General features: G+C 41.4%; 1 protein-coding gene across 1 annotated transcript in view; it reads left to right on the top strand.

Moving 5' to 3' along the window:
• Window positions 1-22,778, top strand: part of adgrv1 (adhesion G protein-coupled receptor V1) — a 109,229-nt gene that overhangs the window by 37,209 nt on the left and 49,242 nt on the right. Inside the window, exons 35-83 of the mRNA XM_046034481.1 lie at window positions 71-569; window positions 711-1,020; window positions 1,243-1,452; window positions 1,959-2,089; window positions 2,338-2,437; window positions 2,561-2,740; window positions 2,847-3,010; window positions 3,292-3,379; window positions 4,402-4,480; window positions 4,564-4,702; window positions 4,948-5,089; window positions 5,412-5,677; window positions 5,854-6,029; window positions 6,212-6,339; window positions 6,436-6,617; window positions 6,764-6,910; window positions 7,018-7,098; window positions 7,226-7,490; window positions 8,338-8,460; window positions 8,573-8,795; window positions 8,924-9,128; window positions 9,301-9,447; window positions 9,571-9,826; window positions 10,411-10,613; window positions 11,111-11,287; window positions 11,634-11,816; window positions 11,916-12,095; window positions 12,289-12,453; window positions 12,638-12,758; window positions 12,893-13,016; window positions 13,145-13,283; window positions 13,408-13,593; window positions 13,686-13,921; window positions 14,290-14,438; window positions 14,551-14,749; window positions 14,988-15,207; window positions 15,354-15,593; window positions 15,755-15,904; window positions 16,040-16,260; window positions 16,363-16,636; window positions 16,772-16,915; window positions 17,642-17,813; window positions 18,211-18,352; window positions 18,479-19,047; window positions 19,157-19,420; window positions 19,836-19,953; window positions 20,102-20,273; window positions 20,450-20,692; window positions 22,001-22,408. Of these exons, the coding sequence (XP_045890437.1) occupies window positions 71-569; window positions 711-1,020; window positions 1,243-1,452; window positions 1,959-2,089; window positions 2,338-2,437; window positions 2,561-2,740; window positions 2,847-3,010; window positions 3,292-3,379; window positions 4,402-4,480; window positions 4,564-4,702; window positions 4,948-5,089; window positions 5,412-5,677; window positions 5,854-6,029; window positions 6,212-6,339; window positions 6,436-6,617; window positions 6,764-6,910; window positions 7,018-7,098; window positions 7,226-7,490; window positions 8,338-8,460; window positions 8,573-8,795; window positions 8,924-9,128; window positions 9,301-9,447; window positions 9,571-9,826; window positions 10,411-10,613; window positions 11,111-11,287; window positions 11,634-11,816; window positions 11,916-12,095; window positions 12,289-12,453; window positions 12,638-12,758; window positions 12,893-13,016; window positions 13,145-13,283; window positions 13,408-13,593; window positions 13,686-13,921; window positions 14,290-14,438; window positions 14,551-14,749; window positions 14,988-15,207; window positions 15,354-15,593; window positions 15,755-15,904; window positions 16,040-16,260; window positions 16,363-16,636; window positions 16,772-16,915; window positions 17,642-17,813; window positions 18,211-18,352; window positions 18,479-19,047; window positions 19,157-19,420; window positions 19,836-19,953; window positions 20,102-20,273; window positions 20,450-20,692; window positions 22,001-22,408 (9,640 nt within the window). The remainder of the gene's footprint in view (window positions 1-70; window positions 570-710; window positions 1,021-1,242; window positions 1,453-1,958; window positions 2,090-2,337; window positions 2,438-2,560; window positions 2,741-2,846; window positions 3,011-3,291; window positions 3,380-4,401; window positions 4,481-4,563; window positions 4,703-4,947; window positions 5,090-5,411; window positions 5,678-5,853; window positions 6,030-6,211; window positions 6,340-6,435; window positions 6,618-6,763; window positions 6,911-7,017; window positions 7,099-7,225; window positions 7,491-8,337; window positions 8,461-8,572; window positions 8,796-8,923; window positions 9,129-9,300; window positions 9,448-9,570; window positions 9,827-10,410; window positions 10,614-11,110; window positions 11,288-11,633; window positions 11,817-11,915; window positions 12,096-12,288; window positions 12,454-12,637; window positions 12,759-12,892; window positions 13,017-13,144; window positions 13,284-13,407; window positions 13,594-13,685; window positions 13,922-14,289; window positions 14,439-14,550; window positions 14,750-14,987; window positions 15,208-15,353; window positions 15,594-15,754; window positions 15,905-16,039; window positions 16,261-16,362; window positions 16,637-16,771; window positions 16,916-17,641; window positions 17,814-18,210; window positions 18,353-18,478; window positions 19,048-19,156; window positions 19,421-19,835; window positions 19,954-20,101; window positions 20,274-20,449; window positions 20,693-22,000; window positions 22,409-22,778) is intronic.

Below are 22,778 nucleotides of genomic sequence, written 5' to 3'. Positions count from 1 at the left end.
TTTGTTTAAAGTTTTTTGTACTCCTACTCACGTTAAACCACCTTTCCTATCTGCTTTGCCTTTATTCCAGAGACGGTCACTTTGGTCGCTTGGAGATCGTGTACAGCACCTCTGAGGTTGACATTGTCGGCATAGCTCAGACTAATGGCCAGAACCTGCTACTGTACTATAACCTCCCAAAACCAGGCGATCTATCCCCTGCCCCCTTTATTACAGTTAACATCACTGGTCAGAGAGACCCCCTGGCTGCATGTGCGGCTGCTTGTCTGAGAGAGCGTGCCTGCCAGGCCTTCTCTGTGTCATCAGGGGTGAATCCACCATCCTGCACTTGGGTGACTTCAGGGGCTGACAAGCTGACCTCTAAATCTCAGGTTATGACTTATGTAAAAAACGTCACTGCAGCTGCTGTCCTGTTCAGTGCCCAGGCTGTGGCAGGGAGTGATTATACCCCTGTGACAGCTCAGAGTGCCTTCATGGATGATGGGTCAGGGGTCGCCAACCTCACAGTCCCAATCCTGACTGATACATTTCCTGAAATGGATGAAAGCTTCTCCATACAGATCTTAAAGGTAAAACCTAATCATATATATACTGCCCATTGTTATTTATGGTTTCGTTTGTTTTACATGCATTACATTTTCTTATTTATTTAATATTTTTTTCTTCAAACTGTATCACAAATAAAACATTTTACAATGTATTTTTTAAAGGTAGAGCTGATAAATCTCACTGTGGCTCAGAAGAACCTGCCCTCGATTGGCCAGCCAGACAAAGCTTTGGTCACTATAGGAATGAATGGGGATGCGTTTGGCGTATTTTTGATATACAGCCTCAGTCCTAACACCACTAATAGGGGGCTCTATCTAGAGGTTCGAGAAGAGCCCATGGTTGTGGTGCCCCTAGTTATAGAGAGGAGAGGAGGGAATCTGGGAACTGTCACCGTTGAGTGGAGGTTTGTTGGAGGAAAGGCTACTCCGAATACTGACTTTACTGGGACTGGAGGGACTCTGGTCTTTGATGGTATGTGGATGATAAATTACCGTTAGCAATAGCATGTAGTTTTGTATTAATTATTTGGGACTTTGGGATTAAATACTCAACATTTGGGCAATGTATCATGGGGTTCGAAACATGAAAGTTAAAGCAGTTTGCTGTTTGGTATCTAATAGTGAGAAGAATTAAAAGAACATTAGCATGTGCACCTAACTAAGGTTGGATGTACTTTATCCTGTTTGACTGCAGGTGATCTGAAGAAAACAATAGAGATAGTGATCAGAGATGATATTGAGCCGGAGGACAACGAGAGCCTCATGATTGGTCTTGTTAATACGGAGGGAGGAAGTCGAATCTTGCCCAGTTCTGACACTGTAACCATAGTGATATTGGCCAACGATAATGTGGCTGGGATAGTGGGATTCCATCCAGCTTCACGTTCTGTCATCGCCAGAGAAGGTGGGTAGCTATTTTTGATTACTGCTGTTATGTGTTTGGATATTCAGTTGGTAGTATGTATGTCTAAGCACATTACTACCCCCATACATTACATACCAAACCCTTTCCACTGTCCCTGTCACTAGAGATGTGTCCTAACTATGTGTGAGTGCAAACGTAAGGGGATGCACTCATAGTAATGGCAGCATGCAGCAACAGGTGGGCGATGTGGCTGTCATCTTGAAATTATGTATGCATGAGCGGTTGAAGTCTCCCTGAGTAAATTCCATACAATTAGAGACCTCGAGTTGCCGCTACTGGCATCTGCAGTATAAGAAAAGCAATTCACATTAAATGTCTATAACTGTTTCAATCTTTAACAACATATATTTTCAGCTACAATTGCAATTTGGTCAAATGTAGATTTTAGACTGATTTAAAGCTGAGGAAGGGCTTATGTGCTGCAGAGTCTTCTTATTCCTTCATTCACAAAAACCTGAAATTGACTGTATTATTTTTTGTTACAGGAGAGAGGCTGTCTTTGTTAGTGTTGAGAACAGCTCCAGGTCTGGGTAATGTCACTGTGGATTGGACAGTACAAGGGCCCCTTGTACACCGGACCTTCACCCAAACCTCAGGGACACTTTTTTTTACTGAGGTAAATAATAGATGGAGATCATTGAACACATTATTGTGGGATAGAAAAACACATTTATTCCACAGTAGGGCAGACTTTTGCACAGATCAGCATGTTGTTATTATTGTTCTTCTGTGAGGGAGGTTGAAGGTATGGACCACAGAGCTTGTAGAATCAACTAAAAGCTGAAAGACATTACATTTAAATGGTACGGGTGTAGTTCAGTATCTCCAGCAGTAATTGTGTATTTTCGTGTGTGTCTCCTACAGGGAGAATTAAATGACACCATAGTCCTGCAGCTTCTTGATGATGTCACACCAGAAGACAAAGATGAATACAAAGTTTCCTTGTCCAACATACAAACTTCAGGTAATGCATCTACTGTTAGTGTCTTTGTGGTGCATGAAATCTTTGTGAAGATACCACAAACATCTCAAAATAACCCTGGTCAGAATTATTACTGAAATGAACATTCCTCTGACTTCCACACAGGTGTTGCGGTGACAGGCCATGCTGCCCTGGATGTTCAAGGCAGTGAGGCGGTGCTTACTGTGGACACCAGTGATGCGCCCTATGGGCTGCTTACCATAGCCCCATCATCACGTAGAGTGACCACAGAGGAACAGAGCCGAACCATAAACATTTACGTAAATAGAGAGTTTGGAGCCTCAGGTCAGTAGGTCAAGTATGTTTTGCAGTGTGCTTTACTTTGTTAACTATATAAACTTTGTAATTCTTTACCTTGTAACTGATTCTATACCTAAATGTTTGTGTACAGGAGCGGTGAATATCACATATGAGGTTATAAGAGGTTCTCTACAGGACCTGTCCCACGTAGAGGGTGCTCTCGCTGACCCAGGACAAGACTTTATCTCTGGTACTGGTTCTGTAATTCTTCAAGATGGACAGACTTCTGTAGCCATCCCTGTCACCATACTAGAGGTAAAGACTATGTCTGTGTTCCATTCTTCAAGTTATCTGTCCATCAAACTTGATACAGAATAGGTAGAATAGGTCAGACTGGGCTGGTTTTTAACACACCGTTGTGGCATGATTTATCCTTTCAATTTCTGGTCGCTGTAAGGTGAACCTGCATGTTGCAGTATCTTGTTTCAACAATATGACAAAAGTAATATTTGATTTCTGCCAATGAGCTTTTATTCTCTTTCTGATACAAGCTCTACTTGATGCAGATTTGTTTGAATGTCCATTTGTTTTATTAGGACGACATTCCAGAATTGCAGGAGTTCTTCCTGGTCAACATAACATCAGCAGTGCTCATCACGACCCTTGCGACTGTTCCCAAACTAGGTATGGTCATTTTAGCAGCTTAGAGCTAATCTGTACCACGGTGAATATACTGAATCAGCTTTGGCCATCGTAGACTGTTGTTCCATTACAGTTTCAAATTACATGTGCAGTAAACATCGTGGTTTATTTTTGTTTTATTTTTTTTTTTAATGAATTGTGCATTTTTTATGCATGAAATGAAATCACATTCCTTTTTCCTTTTCTATAATTTCTCACCATTTGCTCTATTTGATGAGTAGAGGTTGTGTATTGCACATTGCCAGGTAAAATACACATTCTTATGTTCATAATCTTTGCCTAAAATGTCATCTAGTTTGATGTGCAATCAAATCCTGTATGCTACATAACATTACATAACTACAAAATTTTAGTTGACCGTCAAAATACAGCATTACAGCACTTGGTAGCGACTGCTACTGCTTTTGCATAATCCAAACCACAGCCCAATTTATGAATGAGTAACTTTAGAAAGTGATGAGTACACAGAACACTGTAGGCAGAGCAGCACTTGGAGGCTCCCAGAATACTATCTGCCTCCTGCATGGAGACACACAGTAAACACACAGCCGCTCTTTTGGCAGCAGTCATTATGTGGCTTGGATGGTGCGATTGATGCTTTCCATGATTGAGGAAGCCTGGGGATTTGGTGGGAGCCGAGTAGCACTGTGTGGTGAGGAGAGAGAAAGCCAAACTAAACCCGTAGCTGGCCTACCAGTGTCTTGGCCATAGAGTGAATGGGAGAAGACTATTCAGGGGGTCATAAATCAGTCCACCCAAAAACTCGACTGCTCAGCCTCCCAAGCCACTTAGGAGACGCTTCTTAGCTGTAATCCTTCGCTGAAATGTGCCATGATGGTAGTTAGATCTCCTACAGTTTCCTCTCGCACATCTTGCTGGTGGTGCTTGCGCTTTAGTTAAAGCCCTGAAGTCAGCGCTGATGCTAATACTGAACAGTTATTATGAACAATTGACAGTGTAATGGTCACCATATGTTTCCTTTTTGTATGTTGTATTTTCCCCAGACACCCAGGGTTTGGTGGCAGAGGTTAGCATTGCTGCTAATGATGGAATTAGAGGAGTCATTGAATGGACAAACACCATGTAAGAAATGCACCCACAAATAAGACATTTCTTACTCACTCTTCTTCAGTGTTTTTCTTATCCAAATATGTTCTGGTTTCCAGGTTTGTAGTGAATGAAACAATAGGGGCACTGACTCTCGTGGCGTACAGGAACAAGGGGACGTATGGAAATGTCTCTCTTTTCTTCTATGCTCAGAACCTGGAAGCACAACAGGGACTGGACTACAATACTAGTGAAACGGTCAGCCATACACAGTATTGAAACATTACACAAATAACATTGACATATCCATCCTTCATGAATATCCAGAATGGCTAAGTCAAGGGCAACTGGACTTGCTATATAGTCTTGACATTTCACTTCTCATCCAAAAGGACTCCTCAGCCTTTTGGATGAGAGCCGAAAGCTAACCTGGAAGACTGAGAGTCTTCATAGACATGTAGTAGTAGAATATTTTTTAACCTAAAACCCCTCTGTCCACACAGATTCTTCATTTTGTTCATGGCGAACGGCATAAATTTGTAGAAGTGCAGATCATCGATGATGCTATTCCAGAGGGAGCTGAGAGATTCCAGCTCATCCTGTCTGAGCCTTCCCCTGGACTGGAGCTGGGCACCAATACCACAGGTAGATACAAGGGCAGAAGAGAATACAATAGAATTATTCTTATTCATAATATTCAATTAAAATGTACAAAACAAAGTTTGCAATTCATGGTCAAGACATGGTAGAGATTTGGATTAATAGGGTTAGGAGTTAAATAAAATAACAACAAAAAGAGGTGAAAGAGGTCTTTTACCGTGGCAATAAAAAAGACTTGTTTCTGATTGGCCAGGAGGTTTTAAAGGATTTGTAGGAATTTAAAATTCTTGTACCTCAAACATTGTTCCAGTGAACACTTGTTGCTATCTAGGATATTATTTTCCTAAACTACATAATTTTCTTGCAGCAACCGTTAATATCCTGGCCAGTGACGATGGACATGGTGTCATATCCTTTAACACCAGCAAGCATTTCTTATTGAGGGAGCCCACATCTGTGTCGAGGCTGAGTGAGAGTGTGGCCAAGCTGTACGTGGTTCGAAACCCTGAGAAAGGCACATTTGGCACCGTAACTGTTCAGTTTATCATCAATGATTCCAACGGCAGTCTAGCAGAGGGCGATTTGATGCCAGCGCAAGGGTTTGTGGTACTGGAGGATGGAGTCAGATTCAAGGTGAGGGGAAGTTTTTATTGGCTAACAGCATTCAAACACATACATGAATAGGTCAGTTTTCTTTTCTTTTGCTCTCAAAGCTTAAAAATGGTAGTCAAAGTGTTTTGTGTGTGAAACAGCATATACATTTTTTTTGATTTATCAGAAGGTCTTCGGTCTGATCTGTGTTGTTTCAGATGCTGGAGATCTGGGCAGTACGGGATGCTGAGCCTGAAGTGAATGAAACCTTCACAGCGACCCTGTCCAACCCAACAGGAGGTGCACGGCTGGGAGACCAACTCCAAACTCTCATCACTGTCCTGGAGAACTTGGCTCCTTCTGGCTTGTTCCGCATCGGACCTACTATCAACAGGTCTCAATACAATTGGACCAGAAGGATCTAAAACTTTGAATATCATAAACACGTGCAGTATATAATGTTATACATGTTATACAAGTGTAACTGTGAAAATTAATGCACACAACCATACTTATGCAAATATGTGCATGCAATCATGTTTATGTAATCTTATTTAATGTGTGTTTTTTGTATAGAACTAGCACAAAAGTGGTTGCTAGTGAAGGTGGCAGAGCAGTCTTCCTCACCGTGTCTCGCAGTAATGGTCTGGAGTCAGCTGTCAGTGTGGAATGGGAGACACAGTCTGACACAGCTTTTGCCTCTGGTAAGACCAACAAATGTAACACTCGTAAATCCCCCTTGTTTCCTCTGTTGTTCCTTTAATCCCTCTTTCCGTCCCTCTTTTACTTTTTTCTTCTAGATGGTCACCTCTTGGTAATTGGCGTGTACCAGAGCTTTAAAAGCAACCCCACCTCTGCTTGGTGCTCCCTTCCCAAAGGGCCTTCTTTCCTGGCTATGAGGCTGGATAGGATACCAATTGTTGGATCCTCCCACACCTTGGCCACTCTTTATCAGTGGCAGGGTGTTTTTGTGCCAGTACAGGTAGGCTTACAACAGCAAATGACGTCCCCACTGTAAAAGAATTCAGTAAAATCCAGTAATAATTGGCAATGAGTCCCAACAATGAGCTAATTTATAGAAAATTACACTGCTAGCATAACAGTCTTTCTGTCTTTTGGTCCTTACAGTCTGTTAGGATTCAGGACCCAAGCTCTTGTGTTGGGTTTGCAGTGAATGGTTCTACCTACATAGGCATCACACATAGTGGCCCACCCTTCTACCCTGCTGCCAACCTCAGCATCTTCAAATTGCAGAAGGACCTCAATATCACATTGGTAAGTAGAAACACAATCATGGCACAATGTTACTGTCACGTTTTTGTACAATTACTGTAACACTGTGGCATTGCCTTGTATTATTTGAAGCAATCTGATTTCTTTAGGAACAAACCTTAGGTGTCGAAGCTCTGGACGTGAAACACTTCTCCACTGAAGGCAGAGATTATCTAATAGCATCAAGCCAGGTCAAGCCAGGTTCCACTATTTGACAGATCTTTAAATATTTTCAGTTCTGTCAAGATCATTAAAGGAGGAATTTCAAGCCTTTATGACTAAATAAAGTTTTGTGATGTTGTTTGTTTCATGCTACAGATTTTTCTTTGGACTGGGGGTTCCTTCACGCTCCTCCAGACTCTTGACTTCGAACAGGACATCCTCAGTGTAATTCCATTCACTCGTGCAGCTGTGCCCTTCCTGCTGGTGTGCATAGACAGACAGACTTTAAGCTGCCTCCTGCTGCAATGGACCAATGGAAGATTTCAGAATCCACAGCCTCTCCAGCTCACCGGCAGAGCCATTCAGGTGGAGACAATCAACACAAGAGCAGAGGACACTCTCCTGTTGGTTGTTATTGAAGGTGACCTGACTTGTTTTGATGTCATTTGTGTTTTTCTGCTACTATAACTACTCAATACTCAAATTTTCTACTAAATTCAGATAGATAATTCAAAATATAACCAACAAATAAATGATCTGAATTAAAAATCTGCTCAAATAAATTAAGTTAACTGAAATTATTTAAATTACAGAAAATTAAGTTCAGTAAACTCAAGTGATGTAAAGATTAATGCATCAATAATTAAAATCGAATAATATAATATACATTATTCTGAAATGGGCAAATCTTCATAATGAGTACTTTCACTTTTGGTACTTTAAGTATATTTTGATTCTAATACTTTTACTTGCACCAGAGATTTCTACACTGTGGTATTTCTGCTTTTACTTAAGTGAAAGTTCGGAGTACTTCTTCCACCACTGACTAAGAGGATGGTTGTGTTTTTGCAATAATGAGTTGCTTTTTCTGTGGTCGTACTCTCAGTGTACTTTCTAGTGGATTTTGCAGCGGTTAGATGTTGGTTAGAATAGTACAAACAAATCATTGATACTTTAGAAGACACACAAACTGAAATTCACAATGTAGGCCAGATCATATATTTATACTACGCTGTGTATATTTTGATGAGACATATCCCCTCTGAGTCTGCAAAAGTGGTGAGTTTTCTTGGTTCAGACCTGTTGTGGGTTTACGAGAAAGGCCTCAGTGTGGAGCAGAGCAGAGCCACAGAGGGACTCAGAGGTTGTAATTTGTCAGTCTAGGGTGTGTCAGTCAGACCAGTCCTTACTTTACATAAACAGGCTATTCTAGCGTGAAAAAACCTTAATCTGTGTGTGTCTCCATGCATTCCTGTATCTTTCTCCAGGTCTCGCTCCATCCTGTGAGGTGTTACTGTGGAGATCAGGGCAGTCTTCACCACAGCTTTATCAGTCCATTCCTCACCCAGGCCTCACTTCTGTTCACCCCTTCACTGCTCCTCCTGGCATCAGTAAGCATAAATGTCATAAACTCCTTTGTTTGTAAAGCAAGGTTTTTTTGTTGGCTGTACTATTAGAATCAATTGACCAGACATCTAGATTAACTATTTTTCTTTTTCATAGTTTATGTCCTGCTAGCTGGAAGAAATAGCTCATCACTATACTCCTGGAGGTCTGATGTCAACCTGTTCACCATGATCCTGAGGGCTCCACCGGCCTTTAGTTTCCTTTCTCTCATGGTTCCGTCTCTCAACACCAGCAAGACCCTCTTGGCTTCTACTGAGGAGAATAGCTCCAGTGTTTATGAATTCACTTCTGTCTCCAATCAGTCTGATTTCATACCCAGGTACCCAGATTGTCACAGACAGGAAAGATTTTTCTCAGAAAAAGCTAATTCTGCTCAAGAAATAAGAAATAAGACACAATGGAAGTTAAATAACGGACATTGTGTTTTCTTTGTTTCTTCACATTCAGTTTTGGGGAGTTGCACTTTGCACCAGGTGACAGTGAGCTAGAGATAGCCGTGAATATCATAGATGATGACATACCTGAGGAGCAGGAGTACTTTCAGGTCAGTCTGAAGAATCCAAAGGGTGGGGCTGAGATTGGATTTGGTGGTCAGGTGACTGTCATTGTTCCAACCAACGATGATGCCCATGGAGTCATCGGCTTTGCTCAGGTAAGCAGATAAACACAGCTTGTGCATTTGACCGTCATGTAAAGCAGTCATCGTGTTACAGCCTTTGTACCTTAAGCTACTTAGATCATATCAGAAGAATTTCAAATATACTTTTTAAACATTTCCACAAGCTATTGTAATATAGTAATATATTTTCATTTCCTCTCTGCAGAATTCTCTATCTTTGGAGGTAGATGAGTTGGAGCAAAATAATCCAGTTTCTCTCAGTGTGGAGAGGAGAAGAGGGACTTTTGGCAGACTGACTGTTCACTGGGCTGCCAGTGGCAGTCTGGCAGACATTTTCCCCACTTCAGGAGTGGTTAGTAAACCTTGCCCTCCTATCATAAATACAGTATGATCAATTTCTAATTATACTGACAAAATACTTACCAAAATAAACAATGTCAAAATTATAAATAAACAAATTTGTTTTAAACCGTAGGTAACGTTTTCAGAGGGCCAGTCGGTGGCCATCATCTCCCTGACTGTGATAGCAGATGGTGTCCCAGAGCTGAGAGAGAGTGTCACTATCACCCTACGGGATGTTACCACTGTGGGGCTGCAGGACCTACAACAGGCTGCAGTTATTGACAAGCAGCGGGCACAAGCTCTACTCACCATCCTGCCAAATGGTTCTCCCTATGGGGTGATTGGATGGCATCTGGACTCCCAGTTTACACTAACACAAGAACCACAGAGTAAGAATTTCTGTAAGAAAAGAAATAAATAAATGAGTGATGATTTTTCAGTAAATGTGTGTTTGTACTGGATCATGGTGCAGAGGAGTCTGCAAATTAGTTTACATTATTGCCAACATATTCAAAGATATCCATCAGTTTTGCTTTCTCTTTGTTCCAATAACAGTTGCTGCAAGTTTAGCTGGTTACTGAATAACAATCATTCATGTTTTTTGGATGAGGTCTTTTAAGGAACTATTATAGTAATCACACTTTGAGATTTACTGTAAAAGAGATCTGCAGTGATTTCCAGGATTTGAAGAAATTTAGGATTTGTCCTGATCTGTGTATTGGAGGCTGGCCTAAAATGTCAGAGAAGTCCACAATAGTAGAGTAGCATACCTAAATGCTGGACTTCAAGCAATATTTAACTTAACCATGTGGGATTTTACTTTCAGGTTGTTATTGCCATCTTCCATGACATGATAGGTCATGGAAATATATATATATATATAATATATATATATATAATTTTTATATTTTTTTTTATTTGTTCTGTGTTTTAACATTTGCTTATGTAACCTCCCTTTTCTCCAAACCCGCAGGGGTTCCTGTCAATGTGACCCTCTCTATAGTGAGGGAGCAGGGCTCTTCAGGTGAGGTGGAAATCCATTACCAGACCAGGCCAGCCCTGTACCAACCCCCATCCAACCAGGCTACTGCAGGACAGGACTACACCCCCAAAGACAACACCATCATCATGTTAAATGGTGCTACTGTGGCCCTTGTCACTGTCACAATCCTGCCGGTAAGAAAGGACATTGAGAAATAGAGCAGTTTATTAAATGTTCTTGAGTACAGAAGAATATATTAGGAATAGGAATGTTTACATTGTACTAACATAACAGTTCATTAAACATGTAAAACCAAGTAGAAAGAGAAGAGTGCGAGCATGCATACTTAAAATGCATGTATCAATCAGTATAGATTTTTTTGCCTAATCTCAGCCAAAGTGTTAGTCTTCATCATCTTACACATCTTAAATCTTTTGGGCCATTTATGGGCCTGTGGTGACCATTTTTACCCCCAAGTAGCGCAATGTTGTATATATCTTGCAGAATTAAGGTTACTGCTGTCTGAACGTTTAACAGCAGTTGGAATGATATACATTTAGTGACAAAGCTTATGAATGAAAGTATAAATGTGTCTGTTAGAGAGAGAGAGAGAGAGAGAGAGTACTTGTTCATGCACATGTATGTTTTTACATTATTGAGTGTATATGTACACTCATATGTGCTTTCTAAGGATGACATCCCAGAGCTGGCAGAGAGTTTCCTGGTAAATATCACTAGTGTGGCGCTAGTTACCCAGTCACTGGGAGCAGGGCAGCCCAGTGTGAAGAGGCCTGGTATGGAAGTAGCAGAGGTCACCATCCAGGAGAATGATGACCCTCGAGGGATTCTGTGGTTCAATGTTTCTGTGGTGAGCACAGTGTCATCTATACAACCATAACTTGGATATTGTGTTCTCTCGCTTGTAGTGTGTCTGTTTGTATTGTTTGTGTTTAAAATTGTAACATTGTTTATGCTGCTTTCTTGGCCAGGTCACTCTTGAAAAGGAGATTTTAATCTCAGTGAGACTTTTATATATATAAACATTATACATGATGTCTTAATGGTGATATTTATGGTGCAGTTTTGCAAACCTGTGGTGTGTATCTAGAGAGGTTAGACACATCTAAAAGACTGAATGTAACTAATAGATATGTAATTACAAATAATATTTGATCCTGAGTAAACATTATTATTATTTTCATAATGTTGTCCAGGATATCACTGGAAGTGTGCTCGCACATGAGGTACCACCACCAGACAACGTCCTCTATCTGTCAGTGGTGCGACTCGCTGGTACAACTGGAAGATTAGTCATCTACTGGGAGGCTCAGCCAATCACTGCTGATTTTAATGATTTCAGCCCCAGATCTGGGAACATAACCTTTCAAGATGGGCAGGTAAATGGATACATTTGAAATTAACCTGCTTTCACTATCGCATAAAGCCATAGTGCAAGGCTGTCCACAGGTTATTGCATACAGCTTCCTTATTTTTAGAGAGAAACTACGATTGCCATCACCATCTTGGATGACGAACAAGTGGAGACTTTGGAGACCTTCAGAGTGAATTTACTGCGCGTGATAGGTGGTGCTCGACTGGGAGAAGTGACCTCTGTAACTATCAGCATTCCACCCAATGACTCACCTCTTGGACAATTTGGATTTCGGGAACGACAGGTGAGTCTACTTAAGGACACTTTCTCCATCAGCTCTTCCAGTAAATAAACATACTCTACTTTCATACCTTCCTATTCATCCACTGTAAAGAAAAATAAAGTTTTTTTTTGATTCTCAACTTATCTATAACTACCTTTTCTACAGTGTAGGATTTAGTAATTTAATTTTCTCATCTTACTCAATTCCCTCTCAGGTTACTGTCAGTGAGCCAGCATTTGTGGATGATCCTGCTGCTGTGGCCACAATAGCAGTGCTGCGTAGTGCAGGAGGCAAGGGGGCAGTGACACTCAGGTGGCAGCTGGAAGACCAGGCCGCAAATGACCTTTCACCTTTCAATGGAACTCTTGTATTCACTGAGGTAAAGAACGAGGGGTCACCGTCCCACCACATATTGTTACGATATTATTTTTATTGAATTATTTTGTTACCCTCTAATAATTATTGAGAAATACTCACTCCATCTTCTGTTTTTATGTACGGTGCAGTGTGTTGCTTCATGCAAGTTTCTTCATCAAGTCTGCTATATTTTTCAAACTCTCCAGACTGAGTCTATGAAGACGTTTGTGATTAGAGCCTTTGCTGACACTGTACTGGAAGGGGATGAGTATTTCACTGTCCGGCTATTTCCTCTTGAGAGTGGTGCTATCATCGACCCCCTAAATGGTCAGTATTTATGATGATGGTCAGATGATTGAAGAAACTAATGGAATTTTCATGATTGTCTTCCATCAGTGCAATACTCATATCTATCTTCCCCATCCTTCATCATTACCCTGGTCTGTCACGTACTTCTCCAGGCATGGCCACCATCACTATCAGGGCAGACAAGGCTGCCCTGGGGATTATTGGAATAGCAGAGTCCTCCAGGAACATACTCATTGGAGAACCTCAGGGAGATTACAATGGTAGCGCCTTGGTCAGGTGAGATAAACATCAAACTGTATCACTAACCTGGGAAAACAAGTAAGAGCTTTATATTTCACTGCCTCTCTTTATTTATCAAGAATGTAAAGTGAAAATCCTTGTGTGTATTTGTGCGTTTCCCCCAGTCTTGTGCGAGGGCCAGGTGTGTTTGGAGAGGTCCAGGTATACTGGAATATCACTCCAGCTGTGGTTTCTGAGTTTGAAGCCATCTCTGGCACTGTGACTATGAGAGACAGACAGTCTGATGCCACCATTATTCTGAAGGTACTGACTAAAATAGATTGAGTAGTTCACTGAAATGTCAGTGCACTGCAGATATACATAGTACACATATTCAGACCAAAATGCATCGTAATAATGTCTTTCTGTGTGCTTACCATGATGCCAGGCACTGAATGATGAACTGCCTGAAGAGCGCCGTGAGTACCAGCTTACTCTGAACTCCGCCACCTCTGGTCTGGAAATCAGTCCCATCGCAAAGCATGCCAAGATTATTATGGCAGCCAGCGACAACCCCTATGGCCTGTTCTCATTCACCCAGCAGCAGATCAGCGTAACTGAGGAGGAGGGAATGGTGAGGTCAACAAAATGAGAATGATACATATGTAGTTCTGTGATATGGTGGAGTAGTAACCCACAGCTATATGTTTTCTCTCTTTACCACAGGTGAATGTGACAGTTAATCGCTCCTTAGGCAGTCTAGGCAGTGTGTGGGTGACCTATAGGACCTCAGGCAACACCGCAGTCAGTGGAGTGGACTTCACTCCAGCTTCAGGACGACTACTCTTCACCCCAGGCTTAACCTCACAGCAAGTCACACTGCATATCCAGGATGACGTTCTTCCCGAGGTGCCTGAGATGTTCTTCCTCAACATCACCGGAGTGGAGCTAGTTAATTTCAGGTAAAGTAACTTTATATGGTGGAGTAGATTAATAACTTTGTTGGTTTAAATAGTTATGATAATGTCAACAGGTGGTGAGTGTAATTGTTTAAAAAGGTTGTTGTATGTTTACATTTTAAACAAGGAATTTGCTTTGGTATTTTGGTACATAATAAAAAATATAGTAGGTAGAAAATATAATAAAGATAAAGCAAGTACTGTAGACCAATAATGAGATTGGATGGTTGTAGTCATTCACAAGATAGGCATTACTGAGCCTTAATTTAGTCAAAATACTGTGTTGACTGCTTTTTATATACAGTCTATGGTTGACTCTCAAAGATTTCTTGTCAGTGACTCTTCATTCTGTGTCTCCCTCTGGTGGTCAGTGCTGTGGACTATACAGTGAAGGAGTCAGGTCTCCAACTGGACCAGCCTCCAGCTGTAGGCAACATCTCTTCTCTTGCTGTGGTCATACTAAAGAATGACAATGCTGAGGGTATCCTGGAGTTCAGGCAGGACTATGTCAACATAACAGGTAAGAATCAAAACAAAGGCACTGTGAGGATGTTTAAATCTTATCATAAATCATAAAAATATTATTTGCTATATGTAAAATCCCTGTTCTCTTCTGGCTTTCTTTCTTTCAGTTGAGGAGGATGTGGGCACTTTGTTGATCCCAGTGGTGAGGAGAGTCGGCTCATATGGAACAGTTTCAGCTCAGTTTATTTCTAGAGGCCTGAGTGCAGCCCCTGACCTCGACTACATCCTGAATAATGGCTCAGTGATATTTGTCCATGGCCAGAATTCAAGCTACATCAATGTCACTATCATAGATGACCCAGACAGGTGAGATGAGAAATTAAAAATAATTTAAATAAATATCTAGCTTAATCCCGTAAATTGTACCGTATGTTTAGCTCTATGGATCTTATGTAGGAAAGACATTAAGCACTGTAGAGAAGATAAATCATCAGGAGGTCAGCAGACAACACAATTCAGTAGCTCAGGACAAACATTAATTCAAGACTATAATGAGTGAAGACGTTATTTAATCCCAGTTTAATGCTGAAATTATCACCCCCAGCGAATATGCAGAGATGTTTGAGGTCCTGCTGGTTGGAGTTACTGGGGGAGCAGTTCTAGGCTCTCAACATGTTGCAAGGGTAACCATCGCCAAGAGTGACTCTCCAAGCGGGGTGGTGCGTTTCCTCAACGAAAGCCTAATCACTGTGGTCAACCCTAACTCCACCCTCATACTCAGTCTTGTTTTGAAGCGAGCAGGAGGCCTGGTGGGCAATGCAACGGTATGAGGAACAATATCTTATGCCAGAAAAGAAAATTCAAATCAATTTTATCTTCAGTCGTCTCATTAATGGTTGCTTGCAGTTTACTCTCAGAAGTTTCTCTTCATGGACATTAACTAATTCAAACCGGTTTAACCTTCTGACAGGTTGCGTGGATCGTGCGTGGCCCTAACAGCAGAGAGGTCCTTCCTCCATTTAATACAGACATTAGAGAGCCTGTGAACGGGACCTTCTTCTTCAGGGATGGAGAGAACAATACACGAACCATAGAGCTGCGGATTCTTCCCCACGGGGAAGTGGAGGTGGAAGAGACATTTGTTGTAGAGCTCAGCATTCTGTCTGGAGAGGTGGATGTTGATCCTCGGGCTGGCTCCATAACACTGAAGGTACTTAATTTTGTCACTGCACGTTTGATTTCACCATCAGTAAGGTTGTTCAACAAGGATTATTACAATTTGATTACTAAAGGGCTTTTTACTGAAGGAAATCTAATGAGATGCAACCTTCATTACCCTGCTTACCCATACTCTAATGTGTTGTCTCCCAGATAGAAAAGTTTGGTGACCCAAATGGTATAGTCCAGTTTACTGAGGAAGCTCTTCGAGAGCGTGTCTACAATGAATCCACAGAAGCAGAGGGCCCATTTAACATTTCCCTGTTAATTACACGCAGAGAGGGTGTCATCGGTAACATAACGGTAAGATTACATCAGTATACATTTATTATCTATTAATGATGTCCAGTTACTGTGCTTAAACTAGCTGATATCAATAAACTCTTTATGGCCACTGTTAAAGTGTTAACACAGTAATACGTTTTTTTCACACCTCAGGTGCACTGGCAGATACAGAGTGACTCAGACATAGCAGGTGACTTCCTTGCCTTTGCTGGCTCAGTGATGATCCTAGAAGGCCAAAGGGAGGCAGAAATTGTCCTCAGTCTGATGCCCGATACAGTGCCAGAGCTGGAGGAGCTCTACACTGTCCAGCTCACATCTGTAGAGGGCGGTGCTACTCTGAATGCCAACCCAAACCTCATCAGAACACGCATCAGGTCATGATAGTTCTGTTAAACCCAATAACATAGACCGACTTCCAGGTAAAAAGCCTTGACAGATTGAATTAACTTGAAATGTATCTTTCTCCCTCTCCTTAGGGTGCGTGCTAACGATGAACCCCATGGTATCTTTTCCCTCAACCCTGAGCAACAGTCTATAGTGGTAGTGGGGTCAGGGTCTAATGTCACCAGAGCTCTGGTTATGAATGTGACACGGCTTGCCGGGCTGTTTGGCAACGCTAGTGTGGGCTACAGGATCAGTGGAGGGATGGTGATAAATATTAAGGAGATACTGGGAGGACAAGCTGAAGGAAGCCTGTTCTTCAGAGAGGGACAGACCTTCAGTTCTGTCACTGTGCCCATCAGCAGCCAGGTACAGATGAGCATTCTTGTGCAGAGACATGCGTTCAGCAAATTAAGAAGAAGAAATTCTGTGAATGATGTAAAGGTTTATGTTGTTTTTAGGCATCTGTATAACACTTTTGTTTTCATGCTTTTCTCTCTGTAGGTGTTTTTGTCAGTGGGTGAGAGCTTCACAGCAGAACTGACTGATGTCAGACTAGTCAGTCCTATCCTCGGCTCTCCACCTCGCCTCCTTCGCGAAGCCAGCGTTGCTACGGTGACTGTGCCCGAAAAAGCTGCCAGCTCAGAGGCAAGTTGTGGTTGTGGGTTTTTTTGTTTGTTGATATATGATTTATCTGTTTTTTAATTGCCCCCTCTGCAGGGCACTTGGGATAGACTTGCTACTGTTCAGTGCTCCTATTATTGATTGAGTGCCATGCTCAAGGATGTTTTATTAGGGTGTATGTTTCTTATGGTGATATACTCACTTTGTCACTTTGCAGTTTTTTTGTTTAGGAAGAATTCAATTATTTGAACATTACCTTCCTACATGAACAACATGGATAATATATTCATAAATATGATGCGTATAGCAATTTAGACATGTACTGACAGACAGTTAATCAATACCCATCAGTTTATTCAATTATTTCTCAGCTACCAGAGGACAAACTTGGGTGTACTTCACCATATTCCTCTGATATCTCTCTCCACAGACTTTAATATAATTTGAAACCTATATTAAGCCATTATAACTGAGTTAGTGCTGAGGCCTTGACTGCTCTGTGAACACTCACCTGTTTCTTCTTGAGCCTTTTGAATGTTCCATGTAACACACTAGTGCTAATGCATTTGGCTGGCATTGAGTACAGAATATTCTGTATATATGTATATTTTTAAACCAAACTTAGGTCAGTAATGTAAAGTACTACATAATTACATTTATAAGAAACTATTTTTTTTTACTGGTTTAATGGTTAAGGTTGCACCAAGAGGACAGCATTATTAACTGTCTTCTCTTATATATGTTGTGCAGGTTGGCTTTGCCTCCCTGTCTCTGCAGGTTTCAAGTATAGAAACAGGAAAATGTGAAGCAAAAGTCACACGAACGGGGCTGTTTGGGGACATCAGGGTGCAGTGGAATACTGGGTATCCTTCAGGACAGGCTCCGCCTGGCCTCAGACTGGGAGCTATCACCCCAAGCTCAGGTAAAAGACTCAGAGAGGGAATGATCTCTGACTGATAGCAGTGCAGACTCACATGTTACCTCAAACGACTTGCATTATTCCTTTCAAATGATTTAAAGTTAAGTAACATTTGAACAATGAATAATTTAATTCGTAATGTGTCCCTATTTAAAATGTATAGTAGTGTATGCCCTTCTGTTTGGTTAACCATGTTAACCATTAGTTATACCTGGACGGCAGTGAAGCAATCTGAGCTTTCATCTCTGATAGGATGAACTATTCTCAATGAATATGATTAGTTCTTTCTGGGGACCAAGCACTTGCAATCTGGTGTTCAGGCTGATACCAAACACCAACATGGACTACTGACAGCCTGCATTCTTAACTGTTGGTAATGTGCTCCTTTCTTCATATTCAGGCTCTTTGACCCTGGCCCATGGAGAGAGGACTAAAAGCATATCTCTGACAGCTGTTGCTGATGCATCTGAGATGGCTGCCTATGCTTTACACATCACTGCTGCCACCTCCATCACTTCTGCAGCCAGCACTATCAAACTCCGGTAATGGTTTCACAGTGGTTCACAGTTGTGATAGAGCTGTATATATTCAATGATTTCCTGAATCGTGATTACAATTGACAATTTTTGTGTCAAATGTAGCCTCACTCTGATGTCTGTCTCTCACAGGTCAGGATATACTGTGGCAGAAGTGGAGCCACTGGGAATCTACCAGTTTGCCCCAAATTCCCGCCAGCTGGTCATTGCAGAGGACATCCAGACCATAACACTGTATGTTCAGAGACTCTACGGTTCTCGTAGCAACAGCACTCATCTGTCCTATAAAACAGTAGCAGGCAGCGCAGCAGCAGGAGAGGATTTCATTGCGGTGCCAGACGGCCGTTTGGTCTTTGACTCCCCCCGCCAAACCAACGCTTCCTTCCGCCTTTCAATACTTGATGACTCCCTTTCGGAGGCTGATGAGTACTTTCACGTCAACCTCACAGATGTTCAAGTCCTTACTCCACACTTAGCTTGGGCAGATACCTCTCCTCGCATCAACCCTCAGCACAGTTTGGCCACCGTCACCATCTTGGCTAGTGATGTGACTGGAGGAGTGCTGAGTATTGGACCTGGACTGGTCCAGATACCAGAGGACAGGGATGAGGAGACCCAGCAGGAGCGAAAGGTGGTCCTGAGGGTGCGCAGGTCCAACAGTGTGGCTGGGGCTGTGAGGGTTCGAGTCCAAGCATATAGTGGTGTGTGTCTGTTTTGTTCCACTGCTTTATTGCTCTGTTGCAATATATGATATTGTTATTTACTGTGATGTTTATGCTTTAAGTTGTGTTGCTGTGCACTTTTATCCAGATGGAAGTACAGCAGCTTTTCCCTTTATTCTGGAACCTGTCGGGACCCTTGCAAAGGAGGAACAGGACTTTCGCCTGATGTCCACTATAGTGTCCCTTGAGGCTGGTCAGAATGAGACAGAGGTTATCCTCTTCATCCTGGATGACTCAGAGCCCGAAGGACAGGAAGTTTTCTTTGTTTACCTCAGTGATCCAGAGGGAGGAGCGCAAATCACAGACAGTCCATACCAGGGCTTTGGAGCATTTGCCAAGATCACTATCCTTGGTAAAATAATGAACAAATGATCTTTGTTTGAGTAAACTATAGATTGAAGATTTTTTTAAGTAGGAGTTATTACTGTTTTGAGCACAGTGTGTTCCATATATATATATATATATATATATATATTTTTTTTTTTTTTTATTATTATTTTATTTATTTTTTTTATTGCTACGCTATCTCAATGAGTGATCCAGTGTTCTTGGCCAGTTTCACTTGATTCGCATTAGGTCACTGTTATATTAGTCTCCAGCTGCTATTTTTGGCCTCACTTCTCACATAATCACTGTAATGGGCAGATTATTTGATTAGTCTGCATGTATGATTGGTTGCAAAATAAATCATCATAGGATTATGAGGTTGTGAGGAAATTAATTTGCACTCTCTGTTTCTGGTTTATCCTTCCCTCTGGCCATACCAGGGAGCGACTTCCATAACGGGATTGTAGGGTTTAGTCTTAATTCTCTGATGGGCCAAGTTCTGGACGAGGACTCAGAGAACAGAACTGCGTCCCTCTATCTGCAGAGACAGGAAAACAGGTAATAAAACAACACTTGATTTTAAAAACTGATCCTAACAAATAAACTTAATGACAGACTGTGCCCTAGAAATAGTTCCATATTTGACTGCCACCTAGATGTTTTATTGTTTGTAGTTATTTAGTCTGCTCTTTCATCCTCTGTTTAGAGCATTTGAAGATTTGCAGGTCTTCTGGAGAGTTACCTTCAGCAAGGCAAGTCTAACTCTTGTTAACAATGGAGTCGACCTAACCAGACAGCTGGTGCGGACCTCAGGAACTGCACTTTGTAGGAGAGGAGAGATAATCTGTGCTCTTACTGTGGAGGTCCAGGATGATGAGGTGAGAGAGAGGCGGAGATGAAAAAACTGGTGAAAGCAGTGCTACGGCATGTTGGTATCTTGCTGACCTTGAAATCTTTCAAATTCTACAGTATAAAGATAGATTACAAATTTAGTAGAATAATGATTTTCTTTATAGGTGCATTCCTAATAAGTCACTCATCTGTTTTACCGTAGGAACCAGAGGACCAGGCATGGTTCTTGGTGGAGATTTATCAGGTGGGTGCCGGGGCTACCATTAATGAGACCACCCGTTTTGCCAACATCACCTTGGCAGAGAGCGACGATCCACAAGGCGTCGTGTACTTCGCTGTTGGCCATAGACTGCCCATCGCCACCCCTCTGACCACAAGGCTCAGTCTCCAGGTCTACAGACAAGGAAGCACAGTTTCAGTCATGTCCGTACAATATCGCACACTGGTGGGTGACAAACAGATAAGTAATGAAGCACAAGCATACATAATAAATGGCGCACATGCATACATATGAATACAAGTGGACACACATATGCACAAATGCACACAAACACGCACTGTGCAAATGCTTGAAATAAAATTTTTAATTGGTTCAATTCATGTTTAACACTGCTATTTGTTTGCTTATTTATCGGGATTACTTTTTGTTCATTCTGCTTTGCCTTGGAAGTGTTATTCTTAGTAGTAGGAAATCTCATTTTCAGTCTTGGCCAATAAAATTCCATTGACTTACTAGCTGAAATAGGGTTTTTCCCTAATCACTAAAAGTGGAATATCTGAATGATGTTTATCTTTCTGTGTCTGACCTGGGTTTGTTGACCTGATTTTCCATGAGTTTCAGCAGACACAAATCTAATGGTATACTCATCTGATATGTCTCTTTTGTAAAACTGTCATTATTTAAGCCAGTTAGAAAAACATGATTATGTCATGCTCTGCGTGCTACAGCTGAGCACCAATGTTGTCACGCCTGCACATTTCTTGCGTTTTTTTTCATTATAAAACAATTTTGCAAAAATAGTAGCATGGTGAGGAGCTTTTCATATTTACTTATTAATTACCAACTTTGCATGATATAAGTTAGACTAGTTTTTTTAAATGGTGAGCCATAAAATAATTGCTTTTAGTAGTTATTTTTCTTTTCTTGTGATGGTGGTCCCAGTCTGCCCTTCAACCAGTTCTACTATTTATGTAGATATATTAATAATGGCCATGGTTTATTGATGATGACCAATGTTTCCTCGTCCTTTAATCTCATTACCAACCTCCTTTTGTCTGAGGCATTAGGATTAGAAATATCTTGGCTACGTGCAGTTCACAGGCATAAAGTATTCACTGGCACTCACACTTTTTGATATTAGAGATCAAAGTCAGAGAGCGTCAAGTGCACTCAGCAAAAATCAAAAACCTCACTGAGACACATGGCAAGGTCATCTGCTTTCATCTCTCAGAACTAAAGCATGTTGCGAAACAGAAGGTTTGATGCATAATAAAAGCCCAGTCCTCATTTGGTTTAAATTACGCTTTCACAACATGGTCAGCTTCACTCATCTATCTACATATGCTGTTATTGGAATGCAGACCATGTGGACACTGTTTACCGAATGAGAATTGTGCCTTTATTAGTATAGACTAGTCTGATGTACAGTTCTTTTTGTTCACTTTTTTCTGGTCGCCCATATTTGTCAATGTTGTTACATTTTGTGGGTATATTACAGTATCTTTTGATCGTGTACATTTATTTTTCCTATAGGAACTCCTCAGGGACGAGGTGGTTGGTCCCTCTATAATCCGGCCTGCTAAAGAAGGAATGGACTTTCCTAAACAGGAGGGTAGGCTAACCTTCGATGTGGGCCACCCTAACACATCACTGGAAATTTACCTCACACCTGACCTTGCCTCATCATTGCCCACACCAAAGCGCTTTCAGGTGGAGCTCTACAATGCTACAGGGGGAACCAGAGTGCACCCTCAATTTGGGCTGGCTAATGTGACTCTGGTGTCAAATGCAGCAAGTGAATCTGTGTGGGTCTTACTGGACCAATTACATCAGCCTCTTGACCCAACTATATTGAACCAGGTGCTACAAGGATTGATCGATAAGGTCACTACACCTGTAACTCGTGAGCAGATGGCCGCCGTACACGAAGCTCTGGGGAAGGTAAGAGGGTGTGTGGACAAAAGCATTACCTGTAAACTAAAACCTTATTAAAATGCCAATTGTATGCATTTTAATTGTAACTGCAGGAAGAGATAAAACAGTAAAGTACTGTAATGTGATGTAGTACTTAACTGTTCTTTCTGCTCCTTACCAATATCAGTTATAAAACTAGATTTCATGTAGGATTTTTGAATATTGGAGAGTTTGTTAAAGCATGAAAGTTTTTCAAGTAAACTTGCTAATAATTAGTAAGTCTTTTTATCCAAATGGTCATCATATATTGTCCGTATCATATTTGGTCGAAAAAAATGCCAGCCCATTGTGCAAATTGATTTATTTTTAAATGTAATAATGACTACTTGAAGCTTAG

Source organism: Micropterus dolomieu, linkage group LG21, assembly GCF_021292245.1.
Source record: "Micropterus dolomieu isolate WLL.071019.BEF.003 ecotype Adirondacks linkage group LG21, ASM2129224v1, whole genome shotgun sequence".
In the NCBI taxonomy this organism is placed as follows: domain Eukaryota; kingdom Metazoa; phylum Chordata; class Actinopteri; order Centrarchiformes; family Centrarchidae; genus Micropterus; species Micropterus dolomieu.
The sequence above is the reverse complement of the archived record's forward strand: the minus strand, read 5'-3'. Positions and strand labels throughout refer to the sequence as shown.